General features: G+C 48.8%; 2 protein-coding genes across 2 annotated transcripts; one reads left to right on the top strand and one right to left on the bottom strand.

Annotated features, from left to right (window-relative positions):
- The first annotated feature begins 8,825 nt into the window (after positions 1-8,825).
- LOC132678310 (olfactory receptor 10H1-like) lies at positions 8,826-9,822 on the top strand. Its single transcript, XM_060630500.3, has one exon. It carries the CDS (start codon positions 8,826-8,828, stop codon positions 9,783-9,785), a length of 960 nt encoding a protein of 319 aa, XP_060486483.3. The 3' UTR covers positions 9,786-9,822.
- Positions 9,823-18,000: 8,178 nt separating this feature from the next.
- LOC132678312 (olfactory receptor 10H3-like) lies at positions 18,001-18,951 on the bottom strand. The gene has a single exon (XM_060630502.1). The coding sequence runs from the start codon at positions 18,949-18,951 to the stop codon at positions 18,001-18,003; it is 951 nt and encodes a 316-aa protein (XP_060486485.1).
- Positions 18,952-24,084: the final 5,133 nt, after the last annotated feature.

Below are 24,084 nucleotides of genomic sequence, written 5' to 3'. Positions count from 1 at the left end.
CGTGTGTACGTGCCTCCATAGAGTGCTCGCGACGGGGGGGTCTGAACAAGCAACAGTGGGACCTGATCCTCACTGGGGAAGGATCCAAATCCAGGAAAATAATTTCATCGCAGCCCCCCCTGACTCTGAGAGAACATCCGTTTATTTGTTGACTCCGATGCTACAGCCAGCCCAAGAAAGTAGCATTTTGCTCGTGTGGACTCTTTAACTCATATTTGCATAAACTAGTTTCTCCCCCTGAGAAGGTAAACACCAGAAGGAACCGCATCTTGCTTGCTCTGTGTTTGAATTTCTAGAGCCTGGAACGCAGAAATCTCTCAATAACGTTTGGTGAATGAACGGATGGATAAGTTCCAAAGGCATGGGGCAAGGTAGGCCAACAGTGAGCTGCCTCCGTTCCCTCTGGCCACAGTCCTACAGGGCTCCCCTGAGTGACAAAATAATAACATGTGCTAAGTGCCAGACAGTTTATACGTTAGGCAGATGCTATTACTATTAGCTTCCCCGTCTTCAGACAGAGAATCGGAGAGGTGAGGTCATTCCCAGGATTTCCACCTGAGTCGGTCTGATGTGAGTCAGTGCCCTGAGGCACAAGGGCTACCAAAGTTACCACACACAAGATCTGTCCTTGCCTGTTAATCTGTGTTTAAGAACCTGAAGACAACTGAACAGTTCGCACTGGTGGCCAGCTAGTCTTTGTTGAAAGAAGTAAACGACAAGCCCCAGGAATTTGCTGGAAGCCATGTCTTGGGGTAGCAGGCGATTAGAAGCATTGTCTCAACCCACCAACCCTAGCCTCATCCCATGCGTTTAGAGCTCATCAGCCAAGGCCCCTGGACACACTTCCTGGAGGACGCAGAGAGGTGAACAGAATTAGGGTCATCAGGAGTCGGTCGATGGCATTAAAGAACACGCTGGGACCCCTTCCCTGCACAGCCTGCCAAACCCCCTCGCATACCAATCCCTGGAAGCCAAGATAGGGCTCATTACTGAAAGAGTCACAGGACTTCAAGTGACACCTGGGGACTCGTTAAAAGTTGGCTCACAATTCCCCACCCTCCACTTCATTTGTGGAAATTAAAGAGTCCCTGTGGATCAGCCACAGCGCTGCAGGCAGATGAGATCTGATGCACAGCCCAGGGCTAAGGTGGAGACAGGGCCAGGGATTCACCCCCCTCTGGAGAACTGGTCCCCAGATAGTTTTCTGACTTAGACTCAAGCCCAAAGCTGGCCATTTGATTAACATCAAGAGACAGAAGTGGCAACTGAGGTGACATTCTCTTCCCCCAAGCCACAGGATTCCCAGAGCTGCAAACAGCCGAATGCTACAACATGCACACTGGGGCCCTGGGCAGCAGAACCCAAGCGTGCAAAGCACCTGCTGCCGGGCGTGGCCGCTGTGATCGCTCCGCGCTGCTGACTATGTGGGTGGGGGTGTCCAGAGCTCCGGGGGCGGCTGACAATTCTACTTCTGCAGCAGGCTCACTGCAGTTATGGGTATTACCTGGCCAACACCGCCCCTCCTTCCCCACTACACTGGCAGTCCTGAGAGGGCAGGACCAATCTGAACTTGCTTAGCATTGTGTCCCCCCCAGCCGGGCACCTAATAGGTGTTCAATAAAACTGCCTGAGAGAACAAACTAGCCTCTCACTACAACCCTATGGGAAGTCCGTGTGCTGCAAGGTCCCCCTGAGGTGTGAATGGCTATTCCCCAATTTATCTGAAATTCACTGACATCACAGCCAGTCTCCCTCTTGTAAACTGTGTGTCGTCTAATGCCTGTTGGGGTTATGGGGTAACGTACTCTGTAATCTGATCCCCACCTGCCATTTTAGGCCATTTTGAGCCACTCACCCCTCTTGCTGCCCAAGACTCTGTCATGTCGGCCTTACTCTGTTCCTTGGATGGACAATCATCTTTTTGCCTCAGGTCCTTTGGACATGCTGCTCCTTCTGCCGGGTGTACCTTTCCTCTCATTCTGCCCCTGGAACAAATGTCGCAGCTGAAATGTCACTTTATCCACGAACCCGCTCCCCTATGCCCACCTCTACCCTCCCTACTGTCTGTGGGTTGGTATTTGGGCTCCTACAGCCAACCGCCTTCCTTCCCTCAAACTCCTCACCCTCTCGTCTCCATTCAGTTATCCATCATCCACCCTCGCCCTTCTACTGTAATGTTCACAGGAGCAGGTATGTCAGTCACGGTGGGCTCCCTGGCGAAGGGCTCAGGCATTGCATACACAGCTGTTGGACACATGCTGGCTGGGGCTGGACTTCCTCTGAGCTGGAGATAAGAGTTACCTCGTGCACAGTCTTTGGGTACCGAGGCCGGACATGCTTATCAAACTAAGCAGCTGGTGTGCCCTGTTCCGACTTTACCCAGTTATCGAAGAGCAGATCAAGCATGAGGCTTCCTCCCCCCATGCACCGTGAGGGGATGAGGGGGGACTTCTTAAGCAAGACGATGACCAAGGATTTGAAGACTTCTTCAGCTTGACTTAACTGGGCAATCCGCAGTGGGACTTTTGTCCTATAAACACTCACGGTTGTCCCTGGTTTGTGCTACAGATGGAAAGGGACTGGACCCGAGCTCCACCTCTAAGAGCAACTGGACAGGAGGGGGAGATAAGCGAGCGCTGAGGTCATTCAAATCTGGGAGATAAATGCCGTGAAGATACAACCGACTCCCAGGACGCCACAGCCCCCCGACCTCCCTGAGAGCCATCGAGGTACCAAGAGCCAGGAAGGAAAGCCACTGACAGTGAACTCACCACCAACACTAGAGGGCGCCGTCCTGTACTTGTGTCTGGGCTCAGGTGGAAGACACAGGGGCGCGGTGCGGTGGAGGGAAGCAGGTGCAGGGCGCTACTCTTGGGGACAGGCTGCGTCTGAGCCACCTCTCCGTCTGCAGCTGCGAGCAAAGACTCTGACACCAGCAAGGGCTGATGGTCGTCTGGGGGACAGAGCCACTTGAACAATGCTCCTCGGTCACCCCTGCTCAGACCCGGTGGCGAGACCCAGAAATGCACGGGCCTGTCCTGGAGAACGGCTGAGCAGAGCTGCAAGGCTGTGGCTCAAAGCGACTTTGGTTATTGACCGTTTATCTCCGGTGGCCACACACTCATGCCGGGCACACAGCAGGTGCGCAGGAAATACCTGTGAGACAAACGAAAGCAGGGTGCCCATCGTTCAAGAAAACATTTGAAATGGGCGCTGAGCGGGGAGAGGGGCTCATGTCGACCAAGCACCTACTGGGTGCCAAGCTCTGCACACATGCTGTCTGTTATCCTCATTCAGCCCCATTTCACAGAAGAGCAGGTGAGGCCCAGAGAGGCCAAACCACTTGTCCGGGGCCACAGCGCCCTCTCCAGGCAGGGCTGCAACATGCAGCTGAACTGAGACCTTGGTCTCCACTCCTCCTGGGGCTTGGTATTGACTCCCGTGTGCGATGTTAGCCTGGTATCCTGACCTCTCTGGCCATCCAGAAGCAGCAGTAAAAGAGATTTCTCCTTCGTCCTGAGCTCATTTCTTGGTTGAGCTCATTTCGTGTGTTTCTCTGATGCCTTTCCCGATTTGAGTTGTGCCAGAAAATCCCCCAGATTCCCCCCACATTCTGGCTCTTCTGCTGTCCCAGTGGGATAGAGCTTAGAGAGAGTGTTGGCTGGACCTCAGTCCAGGCTGGCACCTCCTTCCAGCCCACTCTCTCCTCCTGGGCCCTAGAGGGTCGGTCCTGCGGTGCCTCCAAGTCCCTTCACATTTTGGCTCCAGTCTGAGTCCCCAGCCTCCTCTGAGCCCATTCTGGACACTTCTCCATGCCTTGGCTCTGCTGGTTCCTCTGCCTGCTGTTCCGTCCCTGGCACTGTGTGCGGGAGACTTTTCATCCTTCCGAGTTCAGCTCAGATGGCCCGTCCCTCCTTTGCCGCCTGCACTGTGGGGTCTCACAACACTCACTGCATGCCTTCCTTCACTGTTTTCTTTAATGCATTTTTATTGAACATTTACTATGTGCAGGAATCATTTTTGATGTTGGGAACACAGCATGGAACCAGTGAGGCACTGTCCCTGCCCTCATGATGTCACAGTGTCATGGGAGACAGCGACCCATAACCAGGGAAGGACAAGACTGTATGATAGGGGATCTCCGGGGAAGCGAGGAGTCAGAGAGGCACCAGACCCAGCCAGGAGTGGGGTAATCACGAAAGGCTTCCTGGAGGAGGTGGCAGGTGATCTGAGACCAGTTAGTTGAGGCAGATGGGAGGGAGGCATGAGGGATGTGGTGGGACCTGGGGTGAGAGTCTGGTACATTCAAGAAATTGAAAGTGCTCCCATCTCATTTTAGCTTAGAGATGCAAAGTGGGTGTTGGAAGAGAGAGGGGGGGCTGAGAGGAAACTGGAGGGACTAACAAGGAGCAGACTTTTGGCTGCAGGGAGGCATCTGGGACTAGGGAGCCATGGATGGTTCTAAGCAAGGGGAAGGATGGAATCTGATTTGTTTAGCAGGATCCCTCTGGTGTTGTGTGGGAAGCAGGTGCAGAAGTCAGAGCCAAAGCAGAGAACTGAGGCAGGGGGGATGCTGTAGTGGGTTTAAATAGTATCACTCAGAAATGTGTGTTCTTGGCACCTGGGTGGCTCAGTCGGTTAAGCGTCTGACTCTTGATTTCCACTCAGGTCATGTCTCCCGGTCATGAGATAAAGTCGGGCTCTGCGCTGACAGAATGGGGCCTGCTTCTGCGCCTCCCCTGTTTACATATGCAATCTCTCTCTCTCTGTCTCAAAATAAAGAAATAAACTTTTTTTTAAAAAAAACAGGAAAAACCCAACTACAGTATTAAAAAAAAAAAGAAGAAGAAATGCATGTCTGCTTTGGAACCTCAGAATTGTGACTTTGTTTGGAAATAGGGTCTTTACAGACGTAAATAGATAAGGATCTCGAGATGAAATCCTGGGTGGTGGTCCCCGATATGGCTGGTGTCTAATGACTGGTGTCCTTACAAGGAGAGGAGAAGATATACAGACATGAGAAGTTCATGGGAAGACACAGGCAGAGATCGGAGTGATGCAGTCAAGGTGCTGGTGACCACCAGAAGCCAGGAGAGAGGCGTAAGACTGACTCCCTCAGAGACTCCAGAAGGGGCTCCCCCTGCCCAAGCCTGGCCTCCAGAACTGTGAGGCAGCACACCGCTGTTGTTTTGAGCCACGCAGTTTGTGGCCATTTGTCTCCTCGGCCCCAGGAAACGAATACACGGGCTGGTGCCGTGTTCTAGGTTACACGTGCCCTTCCCAGGTGGGCTTGTCGGAAGTGACAACACGGATCCAGGAGGAGAGTGGAGGCTGAGCTGCGTTGCGGCCCGAGAGCGAGGCCAGCCTGGCTGCGGGTGGCTGGGGCGGCCTGGCACTGTCTCCTCCCTCCTCAGTCCTTCAGCCTGGGGCAGCCTGGTCCCAGAGCAGGGCCATGCTGTGGAGAGCCCATCTCTGTCCCGGTGCCTCTGCCTCTGCAGAGGCCGGACGTCAGCCCCTCCTCTGGACCACTGCCAGCGTCTGGGACGCGGGGCTTCCTCACCAAAGTGGGCACCAGCCTGCTCTGGGAGGCATCCTCTCTGGAGGCCCTGGGGTGCCTGTTGGTGGGGTGTGGATGGAGCTCGGGCACTGGGAATGGGGTGTCCACACTCCACACTCCCTGAGAGGGAAGGGGAGGGGCATCACCTCCTTTTGTGTTCCCTGCCCTGTCCCCTTAGAGGTCGTCTTCGTACCTCCTTGTCCCCACCTAACCCTCTTCTGTGGGGTTTCAGAACAGCCCAGCTCCCAACTGGGCACAGAGGGCCTCAGGGAAGGTTTGGAGGCCACATGTACCCCTGTGGGCTAATCTCAGGGAAGCCTCTGGCTGTTTCCCTGAGGCCCCCTCCTGACTCTGGGGCCCTGAGGGTGCCCTCCCCATCCCCCCCCCCCCCCGCCCCCAGCACAGATCTCCTCTGGGATGCCTTTGGAAAAGAGCTTGAAAATTGCAGGAGCAACCTCCCGCCCTGCCTACCCCACTTTGGGGCTTCTGGTGTTGAGCATCAGTGGGGAGACCCAGGGCTCCCTCTGCTACCCACTCAGAGCGCTCCCGCCGCCGCCAACGGAGGGTGTGCCCCTGGGTGTCTCCCGGAGGAGGTGATGCAAGCCCGGGTTGTGGGGAAGGACTGTGGGTAATCAGAGTGTTGGGGTGGATCTTGGGACCCAGAGCCCAGCCGAACGAAGTCCAAGGCAAACAGGATCTGAGCGGAGGCCTCTGATTCCCAAATTGTTGACCCAGGCTGGCCGCGTATGCACAGTGCACGCACATCCGATGCGCATCCTGGCTGTGGCGGTAGATCTTAGGGTGAAGGTTGTCAGGGACACGGGCGTCAGTCGCCGTCTTCCGGCTTCTACTGTGAGAGCGTCTGTCTGTGTGTGCCTGCAGGCTTGCCTATAGCCGCAACTCCGCGGGTGTGTGAGTCCTTCCCCAGGCGGGGTCTCTGATCTGAGTAACTGTCCGGGTCTGATCACAGCAGGTACATGTGGGCCCCCTGTGTGCATATCTGGTGTGAGAGCTCACAGCAGCTGTGCGGGGTGGGAGGGGACGGGAGGTGGAGTACAGGTACGTGGAGATGGGGGGGCACACCCACCCACGTGTAGATGTTGGTGAGACACAGGGGGCACCGGGGTCCAGGTCCGTAGGAACAGGAGGCCCCCACCCACCCCTGAGCAGAGCGGCCCTGAGGGCCTCCCCTTCTGCTCTCACACACACCTGGGCAGAGGCTCAGGGTCTCCTGCCAGAAGGAACAGGAAAGCATAAGGGGGGTGGTGGGTTCTTCCTCCCTCTGCTCCTGACTGGCCCTGGGCACTCAGACCCTCCCTCTCCCTCTCTGGGGACAGTCTGGGCTGTGAACCAGGGGAGCAACAGCGCAGAAGTAGAAGGGGGCCAAGGAAGGCCCACTTTGCTTTCTTTTATTATTATTATTATTATTATTATTATTATTTTAGAGAGAGAGAGTGCATGCACAAGTAGGGGAGAGGGGCAGAGGGAGAGAGAATCTTTTTTTCAATGTTTATTTATTTATTTTGGCGGGGGGCAGAGAGAGAGGGAGAGGGTCCCAAGCAGGCTCCACACTCAGCGCAGAGCTCGACCCAGGACTCCATCCCACAAGCCTGGGGTCACGACCTGAGCCAAAATCAAGAGTCCGACGCTCAACCAGCTGAGGCACCGGGCACCCCAGTCCCATTTTGCTTTCTAAAACAATGGGGCAAAAATCACATAATATAGAGTTAGCAATTCTAAAGGTGGCTTTTTTTTAAGTGTATTTATTTATTTTGAGAGAGACAGAGACAGCACGAGTGGGGGAGGGGCAGAGAGAGAGGCTGAGAGAGAATCCCAAGCAGGCTCTGTGCCCTCCGTGTGGAGCCCAGTGTGGGGCTCGAGCTGACGAACCGCAAGATCATCACCTGAGCCAAAATCTAGAGTCTGATGCTCAACTGACTGAGCCACCCAGGTGCCTCCATCCTTGCCATTTAAACTTTCACAAAGTCGTGACACACGCACCTCTATTTGGTTCCATACCTGTCACCAGCACAAAGGGAGATCTACAAGCCATTAACAGTCACCGTCCGCTTATCCTGCGCCCATCCCCCCCGCAACCACTGGTCTGCTTTCCGTCTTGATGCATTTATCTCCTTTGGATATTTCTAATAAACGAAATCCTACAATGTGCGGTCTTTGTGGCTAGCCTCTTTCGCTCAGCATAATGTCTTTGAGGTTCAACCGTGTCGTAGCATGGGCCACGTGTTGTGCTTTTGGTATCCTGTTACATGGGCATGCCACTTTTCATTTATCTACTCATCTGTTGATCCATCCTGCGATTAAAAAAAAAAAAATGTTGCATTTTTGCATCAAGCCTGTTGGTGGCAGAGAAAGGAAAGCAGAGAGACAGAGAGGGGACACCAGATGGAGCAGGTGTTTGGAAGGAAAGCTACCTTCACGAGGAGCTGGGCCAGATGTGAGTCTGTTGTCACTTGGGGAAGGATGCGGGAGAACCTGTAGCTGGGAGCCTTGCTTGCTCCAGGAAGCAGGAGGTTGGGGATAGCGGCGTGGCTAGGACTCAAGGAGGGGCGGGGATTCAGAGAATGGCATCGTGAGATGATCAGCGATACAGCAGGGGTCAGAGAATGCGACTCTGGTGATGCCAGTCAGACCATGTCCTTGTGAGGGACTCGCGCAAGTCAGGCCGCACAACAACCACAGTAGCTAAGAGCCGAATGTGCATCCCTTCACCTACGTGCCACGGCAGCTGTGTGGAATAAGCATTATTATTCCATGTTCCAGGTGAGCTAGTAAGGGATACTGCTGAGATTTAACCAGAGCCTACGTCCTCTCCAAGACACGTAGGAGACGAGACTTCCAGCTGAGCTGGCTGTTAGGGAGTAGCTCTCTCTTAAAATCAGGAAGGATTTAGAGTCACAAGTTGGGGAGAACATGGAGTGAGCCGCATGCTCAAAGACAGAAAATTCTGGTGGTTGTACATGGAGTCAATAATGGTAATAGTAGTCATAATAATTGTCAGTATTATTTTTTACTGAGTTTTTACCACGCACCAGGACCAGCGCTAAGCACTTGAGGCCCACAGTCTTCCATGAACCCCGTGCAGCTCAGAGGAGTGCTGACCGTCGTCACGAGCAGCCTGTGGCCGAGGGACCGGCCATGGCCTGTGGGGTGAGGGGGTACCTCCTTGGGGAAGTCCTCCCAGGCTGGGCTCAGCACACACCTGTAGCTCTTGCCCACCTGGCCGCCCTCGCTCTCTCCCCACCCAGGGATGGCCGCCATGCTGGGCCGAAACCACAGCTCCGTGTCCGAATTCATCCTCGTGGGCTTCTCCACCTTCCCAAGGCATCTCCTGCCCGTCTTCTTCCTGCTGTTCCTGCTCATGTACCTGTTCACGCTGCTGGGGAACCTGCTCATCATGGCCACAGTCTGGAGCGAGCGCAGCCTGCACACGCCCATGTACCTCTTCCTGTGCGCCCTGTCCACCTCCGAGATCCTCTACACCTTGGCCATCACCCCGCGCCTGCTGGCCGACCTGCTCTCCACCCGCCGCACCATCACCTGGGCGGCCTGTGCCAGCCAGATGTTTTTCTCCTTCACGTTCGGCTTCACCCACTCCTTCCTGCTCACCGTCATGGGCTACGACCGCTACGTGGCCATCTGCCACCCCCTGCGCTACAATATGCTCATGAGCCCCCGCGGCTGTGCCTGCCTGGTGGCCTGGTCCTGGGTAGGTGGCTCGGTCACGGGGCTGGTGGTGACCACGGCCGTTTTCCACCTCACCTTCTGTGGACCCAATGAGATCCACCATTTTTTATGTCATGTGCCCCCTCTCTTGAAGCTGGCCTGTGGAACTGATGTACCAGTAGTGGCCAAGGGCGTGGGGCTGGTGTGCATCATGGCCCTGCTGGGCTGCTGTCTCCTCATCCTCCTCTCCTACGCCTTCATCGTGGCCGCCATCTTGAGGATCCCCTCAGCTGAGGGCCGGCACAAAGCCTTCTCCACCTGTGCGTCCCACCTCACTGTGGTCATTGTGCACTACGGCTTTGCCTCTGTCGTCTACCTCAAGCCCAAGGGTCCCCAGTCTCTGGAAAGAGACACCCTGATGGCCATCACCTACACGGTCCTCACCCCCTTCCTCAGCCCCATCATCTTCAGTCTCAGGAACAAGGAGCTGAAGACTGCCATGACCAAGACCTTCCTCAGCAAACTCCATCCCTCCAGCATCTAAGTGGCCAGTGTGGAGGCAGTTTTTGAAGAAGGGGAAGGATGACCATACCCTCATCTGTACAGTGGGCTTAACAATGCTTACCTAGTGAGAATGGTATAGATTTGTGTGATGACACCTATGGCAGAGCAGGTACTAATAAATGTGAACTTTTCCTCTTCTTCCTCCCTTGGTTTGTGTCTTGGATATTAATTTTATTTTATAATTAAACAGCATTACTGAGATATAGTCCATGTGCCGTATAATTCATCTATTTAAAGCACTCGATTCAGTTGGTTTTAGTATATTCACAGTTATGCGATCCTCACCATGATTAATTAGAAACATTTTTTTGTCACCCAAAAGAGAAATTCATTCCCATTCAGTCACTCCCCATTTCCTCCCCAACCCCCTTAACCCCCAGCCCTAGGAAAGCACTTTTTTTCAAAAAAATATGTATTTTTAAAATTTTTAATTGCAGTAGAGTTGCCACACAGTGTTACCTTGGTTTCAATTATACAACATATGCTCAGCCAACTGTATACATCTGTCATCACACAATGCTGTTACAACACCATTGACACATTCCCTATGTTGTACCTTTCATCCCCGGGACTCACTCATCTACTTTGCCTGTTCTGGACATTTCCTACAAATGGGAGTATATGTTAGGGGATGTTTTTGACTGAGTTCTTTCACTTGGCATAATGTCAAGTTTCTTCCATGTTGTAGAATGTATCAGAACCTCATTCCTTTTTATAACAAAATTTTTAATGTTTATTTTTGAGAGAGAGACAGAGAGAGTACGAGTTAGGGAGGGACAGAGAGAGAGGGAGACACAGAATCTGAAGCAGGCTCCGGGCTCTGATCTGTCAGCACAGAACTCCATACAGGGCTTGAACTCACTAACCATGAGATTGTGACCTGAGCCGAAGTCATATGCTTACTGACTGAGCCACCCAGGAGCCCCATCTTTTTTTTTTATATTTATTTATTTTTTTGACAGAGAAAGAGAGACAGAGAGAGAGAGAAAGACAGAGGGCGAGTGGGGCAGGGGCAGAGAGAGAGGGAGACACAGAATCTGAAGGAGGCTCCAGGCTCTGAGCCATCAGCACAGAGCCCAACGCGGGGCTCGAAGTCATGGACTTGGAGATCATGACCTGAGCTGAAGTCGGACCCTTAACCAACTGAGCCACCCAGGCGCCCCAGAACCTCATTCCTCTTTATTGCCAGACACTATTCCATTGTGTGGACATACTGGACTTCGTGTGTCTGTTCATTGCTTGGTGAACATCTCAGGGTTTCTACTTTTGCTATTTTGAATATTGCCACTATGAATGTTTGTGTACAAGGTTTTTGCTTGAATATATAGTTTCGTACTATTGCGTATATACCAAGGAGTGGGTTTTCTGGATGCAATGGTACCTCTATGTTTAATTATGAAGAATGTTCCAGACTCTTTTCCAAAGTGGCTGCATCATTCTGTATCCTCACCAGCAGTGCAGAAGGGTTCAAACGTCTCCACATCTTTGCCAGCACTGGCTATTATCTGTCCTGTTCATCGTAGCTATCTCTGTGCTGTGAAGTTTATCTCTTGGTAGTTCTGACTTGCATTTCCCTAATGAATAATCACGTTGTGCATCTCATCACATGCTTGGTGCCCATTTCTGTGTGTTCTTGGAGAAATGCCCTTGATACTTCACCCAGTTTTAAAATCGGGTTGTTTGTCTCTTTGTTAAGTTGTGGCTAATTGTTTAGAGTTTCTGGTTACAAGGCCCTTAGCAGATCTGTGAGTTTCGAATATTGTCTCGCATTCTGACTTGTCTTTTCACGAACCTGTTGGTATTCTTTGCAGGACGGAAGATTTTAATTCTGATGACATCCAATCTATGCATTTTCTTTTGTTGCTTACGCTTTTGGTGTTATGTCTACGAAACTATTGCTTAGTCCAAGGTCGCGGAGATTCACAGCTATGTTGTCCTCTAAGAACATTATAATTTCAGTTCTTACATTTAAGTCTTTGGTCCACGTGGAGTTAATTTTTGAACATAGTGTGAAGTAGGGGTGAATGTTAGTTTTGGCTGGGTTCATCTCCTTGAAAATGACCATGTCTGTGAACTTCCATCGGTTGTCCATACCTGTGGTTCTACAAGGATGTGGGGAAAGGGAAGTCACCCCATGCATATGTGTGGGATTGAATTAGCAAACAGTAGCATTATTTCTGGCTCTTGGGCTGCTGTCACTGATGCTGGTCTAGCAATGGTAACAGTTAGTAATAGTCACTATATGAATATATACTATGTGTTGAGCATTATGCTATATTCATTATTTTTGTATTTTTTTAATTTTTTTTTTTTTTGAAAGAGATCATGTCCGCGAGTGGGAGAGGGGCAGAGAGGGCAGGGGGACAGAGGATCCAAAGTTGGCTTTGTGCTGACAACAGAGAGCTTTTTTTCAGGGCTTGAACTCACAAAACCTTGAAAATCATGACCTGAGCCGAAAGTTGGACGCTTAACTGACTGAACCACCCTAATGCCCCTATATTGAGTACTTTTAAATTTTTTTTTAACGTTTATTTTTGAGACAGAGAGAGACAGAGCATGAACGGGGGAGGGGCAGAGAGAGAGGGAGACACAGAATCGGAATCAGGCTCCAGGCTCTGAGCCATCAGCCCAGGGCCCGACGCGGGGCTCAAACTCACGGACCGAGAGATCGTGACCTGAGCTGAAGTCGGACACTTAACCGACTGAGCCACCCAGGCGCCCCAGAGTACTTTTAAGATAGCATTTCTTTACTCCTAAAAACCTGAAAATGGGGGGGGGGGGAGGAAGGCAAGTTGTGCCAACAAAAAATGTCTTATTATTTATAATTTCCTGCTGCCTTTGAAGTCATAGGAATAAACTTATTTCTAAATGGAGCACTAGGTGTGAAGATGCAGGGCAAGAGAGGGCAGGGGAGGGAAATGGAGGGGAGAGAGAGAGAGAGACAGAGAGAGAGAGAGGTTTCTTTCTGTACATTAGCAGTGGAACAGAGAGAGGAAGCCAGGCAAGGCAAGGAAAGAAGCGGTGGCTTCACCTGATGGGGCTGTGGGCTCCGCTGGGTGGGAAAAAGAGTGGGAGAGAGGAGAAGACCCTATTGTTGGTAGTGATGGTATCTTTGGGGAAAGAGACAGCCGATGGCTCAGAGCCTGGACACGAACGTGGTGCAGAGAACACAGGTGTTAGGTTTTAGACAGTTTCCACGTGACATCGACTATAAGGCTTCTTCCTTACCTGCCCACGAATGTGTGGCATTGTCATGACCTTGCTGAGCTGCACTGGTCTGCTGAATGCACCTTGGTCAGATCTGACTTCAAAGTGGACCCAGGAGGAACCAGGCTTGCTGCCTTGGGAGTCTATTGTTCCTCCCCCTGGGTCACCCTGATGTGGAGCGGAGCAAACAAACGCGAGGGGCCATCACCACGCGACAGGTAGAATTCCCTCTAACGAGCTGGCTGTTTGCTACAGGCAAGGAAACCAAGGAAGAGAGAAAATACGTAGATGGTATTTCCAATGTGCCACTGACACTCTCTCTGATCTACCCACTCTTACTCAGGGAGCTTCAAAAATCAGCACAGCAATACCTATCTCTCTGGTTCCCATTTCCTGAAATGAATCTTCTCTCACATTTTACTTTCTATCTGCACTTTGAACATTTTGTTTTCCTTTCACGCAGGGTACCCATTTCTCCCTGATTTTTTACTGGTGAAATGTCTAGTTGGCTTGGTAATGTGCCAAAGGTTAGCGGCATGTGATCTCGTTGACAGCTCACCCCCCTTTATATTGATTCCGTTGGATTTTTCCACTACAGTGGACTGGGAAATGAGTGAGGAGGAATTCAGACATGGAACAGTGGTGTAGCCCCAGCATGGCGGCCGTCCCTCTGGGGAAGGAGGGAAGAAAGCTCAGTGGACATCACTCAGGGTCTCCATGGAGCCCAGCCTGGAAGGACTTCCTCGAGGGGCTCCCTCAACCCCCCAGGCCATGGCCAGTCCCTTGGCCATATGCTGTTCATGATAATGGTCTGTGCTTCACAGAGCTGCTTGGGGTTTATGTAAGATCATGCCCCTCAAGTGCTTAGTAGACGGGTCCTGGTGCATAGTAAGAATTCAAAATAATAATAATTATTCTTATGACTACTATTTAAAATCCAAGTGGAAGGAGCTCAGGGTCTCTGTGCAGCCACATCTGGGTTGAGTCCCACTTCAGAGCTTGTCAGTACCTATAGTCCTTTTTCTAAGTAGGAATGGAAAAATAAAGAAAAAACCCAAGTCTAGTCTTTTGTTAAAAAAAATTATGCTAGGATCTTTAAAAAGTTGAATTGGGGGGTGCCTGGGTGACTCACTCGGTTAAGCATCCGACTTCGGCTCAGGTCATGATCTCGCAGTCCATGAGTTCAAGCCCCGTGTTGGGCTTTGTGCTGACAGCTCAGAGCCAGGAGCCTGTTTCAGATCCTGTGTCTCCCTCTCTCTCTGCCCCTCCCCTGATCGTGCTCTATCTCTGTCTCTCAAAAATAAATAAACGTTAAAAAAATTTTTTTTAAAGTTGAACTGGAACAATCTGGTGCTGGTTGACGTTCCATTTTTGAAAGGATATTGTAAATCTTACAATCACTATGTCCTGTATGCTACATCAACTCTGAGCTGTGTGCAAGCTTAGTAAAAATTGTGTGGTGGCTTTCCACTTTTTATACAAAACTCTACCATGTTATCCACATGAGTTAAATAAATTTGTGTAGTTTTTAAAACAGTGCTCCTAGGGGTGCCTGGGTGGCTCAGTCAGTTAAGTGTCTGACCCTTGATTTTTGGCTCAGGTCGTGACATCAGAGTTTGTGAATTTGAGCCCCACATCAGCTCTGTGCTGACAGTGTGGAGGCTGCTTGGGATTCTCTCTCTTTCCCTCTCTCTCTGCACCTCCCACCTTGCTCTCTCTCTCTCTCTCTCTTTGAAAATAAATAAATAAACTTAAAAAAAGAACAGTACTTCCCCAAAACTCCAAACCAATGTTGGGTTGGTTCCTTATTTCTTCCTATAATAAATATCTTCATATGAATCAATAACATAATGTAATATGATATTATATGTTATGTTGCATTACATTTTTAAAAATTATTATTGTACAATATATTATATAACATTATATAATATACATAACAGATAATGTATTATATATAATATCACATTAATATATAATCATATATATTATAAAAATATATACTGTGTTTTTATTATATGATATATTAATGATTACATATTATCATTGCTTATAAAATTAAATTTATATTACATTTTATATGTAACATAAGTATATGCATTGCATATGAAAAATACTATAATTTATTAATATTAAAAGCATGTAATAATAATATACAATTATAAAATTTAATTATATTAAATTTTATACATAACATAAGTATATACATTATGTATTAAAAATACTATGCTTTATTAATATTAAAAGTGTGTAATAATATAAAAATAATAAAATAATAATAATATATAAAATACATAATAAATTATTTAATATATTCTTACATCAAATATATTTTTATTTTTTATGTTATCATGCCATGTAATTATGTTAATTATATTTATATATGGAAATATAATATATATTATACAATATATGAAATATATACTATATTATATATTATGTTAATATATGCCATATTAATATAGTATATTATATACTGTGTTGACATTTGCCATATAATATTGTATATTATATATATTATATACAATATCACAGTATAAAATATATATAGTTCAATACATATTGTATTTTATAAAATGGAACAACACAATTATAGCATACTATAATCTATAATGTATTGTAATCGCACTAGAACATTAGTTACTCACAAGATTGAGTTTTCCAGGCAGTTAACATATATTTATTTAGAACCTACTGTGTGCCAAGCATGGTGGAGCTGTGATGGTGTCCAGACAGAGTCCCTGCCCCCAGGAGCTTGCATCCTAGTGGGGAGGTTAACCGGGGAAAGGAGAACCAATGTGTGCTGTCCTGTATGGCAATCCTGCTAAGTGCAAATAACTCATACAAACTACCCTGCAGTGCACACACAAGGTCTCTGCACCACGTGCCAGTGCTAAGAGCATCAAGAGCCGAGGGTTTACCTCCCCCCCCCAGCAAACTTAGCAAAATCCCGCACACTCTGTGGAAATAAATGACCCTTGTACACAGGAACAGTCGTAGCCACACACAAAGCTGGGCTCCCCCTGCACCCGCCCGCCCCAGGCCCAGAGGTCTGCAAGCACTGGGCACAATGAGGTGTGTGAGCAGGCCTGCGTCCTTCGGGGGATCCGGGGAGGGATGTGTCTCCTGCTTTCCCAGCTTTGAGGGCACCACGCATCCCCTGGCTCGTGGTTCCTGCCTCAGCTACTCCGATTCCTCCTTCTGGTGTCACATCCCCTGCTGCTCCCTGTCTCTGGCCCCTCCTGCCCCCTTGTATAAGGACACTTGCAATTATAGCAGCCCATCTGGGTGATGAGGGTAATCCCCCTGTCTCAGATCTTAACTGCATCTCATCTGCACACTCCTTCTTGCTGGTTAAGGGAAGGCAGCCACAGGCTCTGGAGAAGCACATCTTAGGAATGGTGGGGGCATCCGTCAGTAATACCGATAATGAGCAAAATAATGAATGGAACCCCAAAACGGCCATAGCTGGTTTTGCCAAGCACTCGTTGTCAGTGTTCATGAGACAAAGTGTCTCATAAACTCCTCTGGAGTCCGTGTTTCCCTCTGGCTGTGTGAAAGGGGTGTGTGCCTAGGGCTGCACCTGCCCTCCTTCCCTGAAAGGGGTCTCTTCCTTCTAATGACAGCTTTCTCCTCTAGGTCACGACCTCACTTCTCTCTGCAGACACCTGAGAGGTGGGTTCCTGATCACCAACTTCACACACGTGTACATTGTGGCCTGGGACAAATTATCCATCAGATTTGCATTTTCTGCATTTCAAAAATATGAATAGGCATAGACGTGAGTCATATCTAAATGTGGAGAAAGAATAATTTGAGAGTCTGAAGAATGAATGCGTCAGAAACCCTTCACACAACATTGGGCAAACAGCAGGCACTCATATGTGACGACAACCCTCCTTAGGTTTATTATTATGAAGCATCCTCTACCTGCAACTCAAATATCTGGCTACAGTTTAAGCAAGAATTTATACCAACAGAAGACCCCCTTATGGATCCTCAGACATATGATTTCCCAAACCCCAGCATGGGAGTCAGACAGACCTAAAGTTGCATGTAACCCCTTCCTTCACATGTTGTGTGACCTTCACCAACATTTCTCATCTGCCTGAAGGGGTACCCACACCGTTGGCCTTTCTTTGTGCCATCTTGAGATAGCACTGTACCCTCTAACACATCCCGCAGATAGATTCAAGTAAATATGGGAATGAGAAATCTATGTTTTATTGAAAGTAATTGGGGAAAAATGGAAAAGGATTTCCATAAGATGCCAGATAGCAACACCCTTTTGACATTTTGTGTGTTCTTATCCAAGCACTGAACACTCTCCTCCCCTCTCTCTCTTCCTCTCCCTTCCTCCCTTCCTCTGTCTCTTCCTCTTTCCCTTCACTTCACATTCTGACATCCTTCACTCAACACAGATCAAGGTAGAAAATATCCCTTAGACTCTATCCCTTACAAAGGCAGAAGCAATTATACACAGTCAACCAGCTCCTTGGAGAGAAATAGTTTATTTACTTTTTGTACATTTTTATTTTAAGGGGTATATAAAACACTGGACCCAGTGTCTGAAAGAAAAGCCCCCATTCTGGTGGCATTTTTTATTATGCTTACTTTTGTTTATCCTTATGATAGAGAAAGGAAAGTCTTCCCCTGATCCTCCATTCAAGAAAAACCATGGGCATCAGTGCCCGACACATCCATGTGAATCTCCCTCCAAACCATAGCTAGATAGCACATTCTTAAACAGAATGGGATGGAGTTCATCACATGGGGTCTTAAACAAGAGATCATCATTGTTAGAACCCATGCAAGAAAGGCACAAACAGCTTGGAAAAAGCAAATACGCAGCATGTATACAACACCTATTGACCCATCCAACAATACTTTCTCAGTATTTTCTTACATTGAATCCCTACATCAGTCTTATGGAGATGGACCTTATCATCCCCAGCCCTACTGTCATTTTCCCCACCACCAACTGGCCATCAGGAGCTTAGGGGACTGAATTTTCTCTGGAAGCGTTTCTTTATGGCATTCTTGAGCTCCTTATTTCTGAGGCTGAAAATGATTGGGCTGAGAAAGGGGGTGAAGACTATATAGGTGGTGGCCATCAGGGTGTTACTGTCCATAGAATGGGGGCCCTTGGGCTTGAGGTAGATAATGGAGGCAAAACTGTAGTGCACAATGACCACTGTGAGGTGGGACACACATGTGGAGAAGGTCTTGTGCCTGCCCTCAGCAGAGGGGATCCGCAATATGGCGGCCACGATGAAGACATAGGAGAGGACGATGAGGAATAAACAGCCCATCAGAGCTGAGACACACACCAGGATCACAGCCAAGGTGACGGAGGCTGTTTCTTTCCCACAGGCCAATTTCAAGAGGGAAAACACATGGCATAGAAAATGGTGGATCACATTAGACCCACAGAAGGTGAGGTGAAAAACTATCAGGGTTGACATCATCCCTATGACTGAGCCACCGGCCCAGGACCAGGACACAAGGCGGGCACAGCCACGGGGGCTCATGAGCACATGGTAGCGCAGGGGGTGGCAGATGGCCACATAGCGGTCGTAGCCCATGATCATGAGCAGGAAGGAGTGGGTGAAGCCAAATGTGAAGGAGAAAAACATCTGGCTGGCACAGGCCGCCCAGGTGATGGTGCGGTGGGTGAAGAGCATGTCAACCAGCATGCGAGGGGTGATGGCAACGGTGAACAGAATCTCAGAGGTCGACAGGGCGCACAGGAAGAGGTACATGGGCGTGTGCAGGCTGCGCTCGCTCCAGACTGTGGCCATGATGAGCAGGTTCCCCAGCAGCGTGAACAGGTACATGAGCAGGTACAGCAGGAAGAAAGCGGGCAGGAGATGCTGTGGGAAGTTAGAGAATCCCACGAGGATGAACTCAGTCACCATGCTATAGTTCTGACCAGCCATGGGTGCTGCATCTGGTGAGATCAGAAGAGGAATGAAGGTGACCATCATGACAATCATGAGTCTATACAACAATATATGAAATGGGGAGACTATAGATGCAGTATGTTAGGATTGGGAAAGTGACCCGGATACTCACTGGTTCTGCTGTTCTTTAGCATGGAACTGAAAGTCATGAGCGGTGCTATAAATAAGAACAAGAAAGAAGGTATGTACGGATGGGAAGGAAAGAGACATGCTCCTTCACCCAGAAAAAGTAAAGAATGAAGACATAAGGTACCACAGCAATAGAGAGCACAGTCTGCAGAAGACAAGATCGGCTCGCAACACTCAGTATTTCTCACAGAATTACTCCAGCAGTAATCATTCAAAGCATAAGCTTTAAGCAAAACTAAGATAACATTCCCAACGGTGACACAAACTATAAAGACACGGCTCGCCAACATTGTGGTCTGGTGATTTCTTAACACTCAAGAAAATGTGAGACTCTGATGGGTTCCTGTTTGGGTGCAGTACAACTCTCTGTTTTCACCATATTAGAAATTAACACTGAGATTGTCTGAAAATATGTAGTATGGATACATTCATGGGACACCTGAAGGTTCAGTCAGTTAATGGTCTGACCCTTGATTTCTGCCCAGGTCATGATCTCACAGTCGTGAGATCAAGCCCCATGTTGGCATCAATACTGAGCATTGAGTCTGCTTATGATATCCTCTCTCTCTCTCTACCCACCCCCACTTGCACATGTTCTCTCTCTTCTCCCTAGAAAAAAAGAAGGAAGGAAGGAAGGAAAGAGGGAAGGAAGAAGGAAGGGCGGTAGGGAGGGAAGGTGGGAGAGAGGAAAGAAAGAAAGAAAGAAAGGTCAACCTGTTCAAACTGCAATATAAGTCAAACTGTCAATATAAGTAACATATTTTTAGGAAAGTAAGTACATTTACAAAATTAACATTTAGTGAGAAGAGTGGCTTTAAAAAAACATTTTAACAAATTTGGAGACCAATTGATGCTCATTCTGCTTCTTCATTCAGCCTGTGGCAACATGTTGTTTTAGTCGAGCATATGATGAAGATACATCCTCACCTTCATTGGAAAAGTAAGCACCTGATGGTGCCCCAGAAAGGGTCTCCGGGACCCCAGGGTCCTCATATCACACTTTGAAAACTTCTGTTGTACGATACCTAGGAACTAATCAAACACAAGCAATACCTCCAGATTCAGAAATGTTAACCATTAGTAAAAATGTCGATGGCTATCTGAATACACGAAGGACAATCACTCTCTCGGGTGGATGAGCGAATATGGTGATGATTACATCATCAGTATACCTGCATGTTCGGCTACAGTGAATCAAATGTACATTTGATAAAAGTTTCCTTAAGTTCCTTCTGGAAAATAAAGTCAGTGTAAAACCATACCAATCTTCTAAAAAAATGGGTTAACTAGGAGAGAAATGCCCTGGCAGGTGTGGAGACCCATGATAGACATCATACACATCGTTGTCATTTCCAAGTGTGACCCTGGAGCAGCCACAGACAGCGATGAAGTTGGCTACACACCTCAGAAAGTACCCCAGCGTGATTCAAAACTTGATACAGGTGGGAGCACAAATCCAAGAGAAAAGATGGATGGTTTAGGAGTCTGTGGTGGGAACACTGGCCCTTTTATGAAGCAAAGCAAATCTGAATTTCTGCCTAAGGCCATACACACAGGTGGAATCCAGGTGGATTCAAGACTTAAATATGAAACACAATGCCCTGAAGGTAGTAGGAGAAGGTGTTGGAAAATACTTCTGTTGATGTAGGAGTGGAGAAGGACTTCTTAAACAAACTTCAGAAGCACAAACATGAGGTGGTTTTGAAAGACATGAAAACATCAGCACGATGTGTTTCTGTTCAACAAGATATACTGGATCCAGTTAACGGGAGATGGAAAGGTGAGAAAAATCATTTTCATTGTACAAAAAAGGACTGGGGAATATAATCTAGAATTAACAAGAGACCGATTATGTGTACAAAAAGCAGAAAGCCTGATACAGAAATGAGCAAGGCATAAAACAGAATTTAGCAAAGGTATGAGGAGATAGCTCACAGAGGGTGTAGTAAGAGCCAATAAAAACATGCTAATAAGAAAAAAGAGAGAGAGGGACAGAGAGACAAAGGAAGGGAAATGCAACGGAAATTCAGTGTATATCTATTCAATGCCCCAAGTTAGAAACTCCCTGGTGTTGATCAGTTTTGGGGAGAATGCAACCCTCGTGCACGGCCTGTGAGAGCGCAGAATAGTGGAAATGAGGAGTGCACGTGCTCTGTGGCCCAGCACATGTGCTCCTGAACATCTATCGCGATTGCTCAAAGGCATTTACAGGGGAGCATGTCAGAGGGTGTTTCTGTAGCATTGCTTTTAGTGGGGAACTGGAAAGCCTGCTTGTCCATTCTTTGGAAGGGGGCAGGACCCATGGGCTGGATGCAAACCCTGCAGCCCCAGCCAGTTCGATGCACGCACAGCAGCATAAATGAAGCCATAAGATGTGTTGAATGAATGAAGCAAAAAGCAGACGAACGCTCCAGCATAATAACCTTTCGGCATATTAAAAATAGAGCAGCTGACACTATTCTGTAGGATGCTGTAACGGTGGATACATGCCATTATGCATCTGTCAGAATCCACAGACCCCACGACACAGACAGTGAACCCTAATGTATCCCGTGGGCTCTGGTTGTAGCCATATTGGCTCACCAACAGGATGGCTCACAACAATGTAGCCATATTGGCTCACCAACAGGAACAAATACACTATTCCAAGAGGTAAAAGAGGAAACCGTGTGAGGGAGAGAGGCAGTATGTGTTTTCCTGCAAACTTATAATTTTTGTATAAAATCAAAAAGCAAAAATTTTTCTATGAAATTTAAAAGGATGCAAATAATTCACAGCACATATATGCACAGAGAAGACCGTACGCATGTACAAGAGCACATGCAAATCAAAGCGCATACCTTTAGTATGGGAGAAGGTTGTTGGCACTGGAGGGATCAGGTGGTTGAAAGGGAACGTGAGCAAAGTAAGAGAAGGACGTGATGAAAACCAATGCTTGTCAAGCGCAGCGACCCAGAAACGTCATTGACTCAAACCTCTGCACCTGACATCCACCATAAAACAAAACAAAAATGTTTTTATGAATAACTTGAGCCTCGATGCCGCCCACAGCTCCTGAAACCCTTGGATCTGGGGCAGGACTCAGCCATAATTGCACCCCCTGGTCTTACTGATGTGTTGTTCCAAAGGATCCCCCACAATAGGGGTCAGCCTGGAGCCTAGAGGACACGGAACCAGCAGGACAGGGAGGGACTTTCCCAGAGTGAGGAAGGCTGGGCTGGTGAGCTGGAAATAAAGTCTTCTGACCATGCAGCCTTCCCCCCTTCCCAGACCAGGAACCGAGACACCCATGTCAGCCCCCTTCTGTGCCTCAACCCCCATCACTCAGCACCCTCTCCCCCTGCTAAATAGCTGTCTGTGTGCTCTGCTCCTATCCATCTGCATGGCTCCACCTCCCTCCCTGCACTGCTCACTGCCCCAGGCCCCTCCTCTGCTCCCACTGCACTCTGGCTTCCAGAGAGAACTGTCTGAAACGCACCCCAGGTGTGCAGTCATCAGGGTCAGGGTTCAAGCCCCAGCTTTGGTGTGTGTGTCTGAGAAAGAACATTCTAGCCCCGAGCCTCCTCTCTCCAACTGAAAAATGGGAGTAAGCAGAGAACTATCTTCAGAAGGTCCAGATTCATGGAAAGGGCTCCATGTTTACCTAACATGGGGTGTTATCCCTGATGCTGATATCTTTCCCTGTCCTCTGAGCTGCTTTCCTGTCATCAGTCTGTACCAGATGCACCAGTTGGTCCCATTATAAATGTATGGTCTCCCCACTGGGGCCCTTAGGATCTCTGGTGACCTGAAAACACAGCTCCATTAGGGTCTTGTCCAACCTCCACCCCCTTGCCTGGCCCCTGCCTCACTCTGTCTGCCTTCCCACCTGCCACTTGGTGGAGTGGCTGCAGTTCGCCGGGCTGGGCTCCCCCATCTCCTCCGATAGGTGCAGGAGAGAGTTCATCTACTCTGGTCTCACAGAGGTTGGCTCTCCCACAGGTACTGAGCTCATGTCACACACCTGCATCCAGGAATGAATCCAGCTCAACCTCTGTGCCTCCCCTCAAGGATCACCTCCAGGTTAGGAAAGGCCACCTTCAGCCAACCCAGGATACAACGGCCAAGGCAAGACACATACCTGACACAAGGTTTCTGAACCTCAGTACGTGTGGGATTTGGGACCAGGATCATTCTCTGGGGTGGCGGCTGTCCTGTGCATTATATAACATTTAACAGGATCTCTGGTCTCAACCCATCAGATGTCAGTAGCATCCCCTCCAATCATGAGTCATGACAATAAAAAAATGTCTCCAGACATGCCCACATGTCTCCTGTGGGGCAGAACTACCCTGGGCTAAGGACCACTGACCTAGAAGCTACAAAAGGCACTAGGCTGGGTAAATAACCCAGGACCCATAACAGGTACCTGAGAAGACTTTCAGCAGCTGTCCAAAGGTAAGAGCCTGTCTTACCACCCTTCTCCCAGGACCTGTCCCCATCCCTTGTCTGGACCTTGCTCCCAACAAGTGTCCCACTATTGCCACCTACCCTGTCCCTCTTGGTCTCCCTCTTCCAGGAAGCAGCCAACAGGGCTGCTTATTCTGTCAGCAGCACACAAGGGCAGGTGTGGCGCCAGACTTCTGGGCTCCTGGAACTGATTCTCTGTGCTTTATCCCTGCTGTAGCTTCCCAACACGCTGCTCCCCAGGGCTCCCCAGGATGCCAACTGGGAAGGGCTGCCCTCAGGGTCTGGAGCGGCCAAGAGAATCATCAGAGGGCCTCTGGGGACCTGCAGCTTCTACTCTTCTATTTAGCCTCTATTTAGCAGTGTAAATGCCAAATCATAGGGAGTACCTATGTTCATCTTGAATAGATTCTGCCAAACGGTTTTCCAAAGTGATTATACCAACAGGTACGTCTTAAGCCCAAGAAACATGGTCAGATTCCTGTTTGTAGGAAGCCCCTCTGGCTGCTGTGAGGGAAGCAGGCTGCTGAGGAC

This window comes from Panthera onca, chromosome A2 (genome assembly GCF_046562875.1).
Source record: "Panthera onca isolate mPanOnc1 chromosome A2, mPanOnc1 haplotype 2, whole genome shotgun sequence".
In the NCBI taxonomy this organism is placed as follows: domain Eukaryota; kingdom Metazoa; phylum Chordata; class Mammalia; order Carnivora; family Felidae; genus Panthera; species Panthera onca.
Note: the sequence above shows the minus strand (reverse complement) of the source record. Positions and strands in the feature narration are given on the sequence as shown.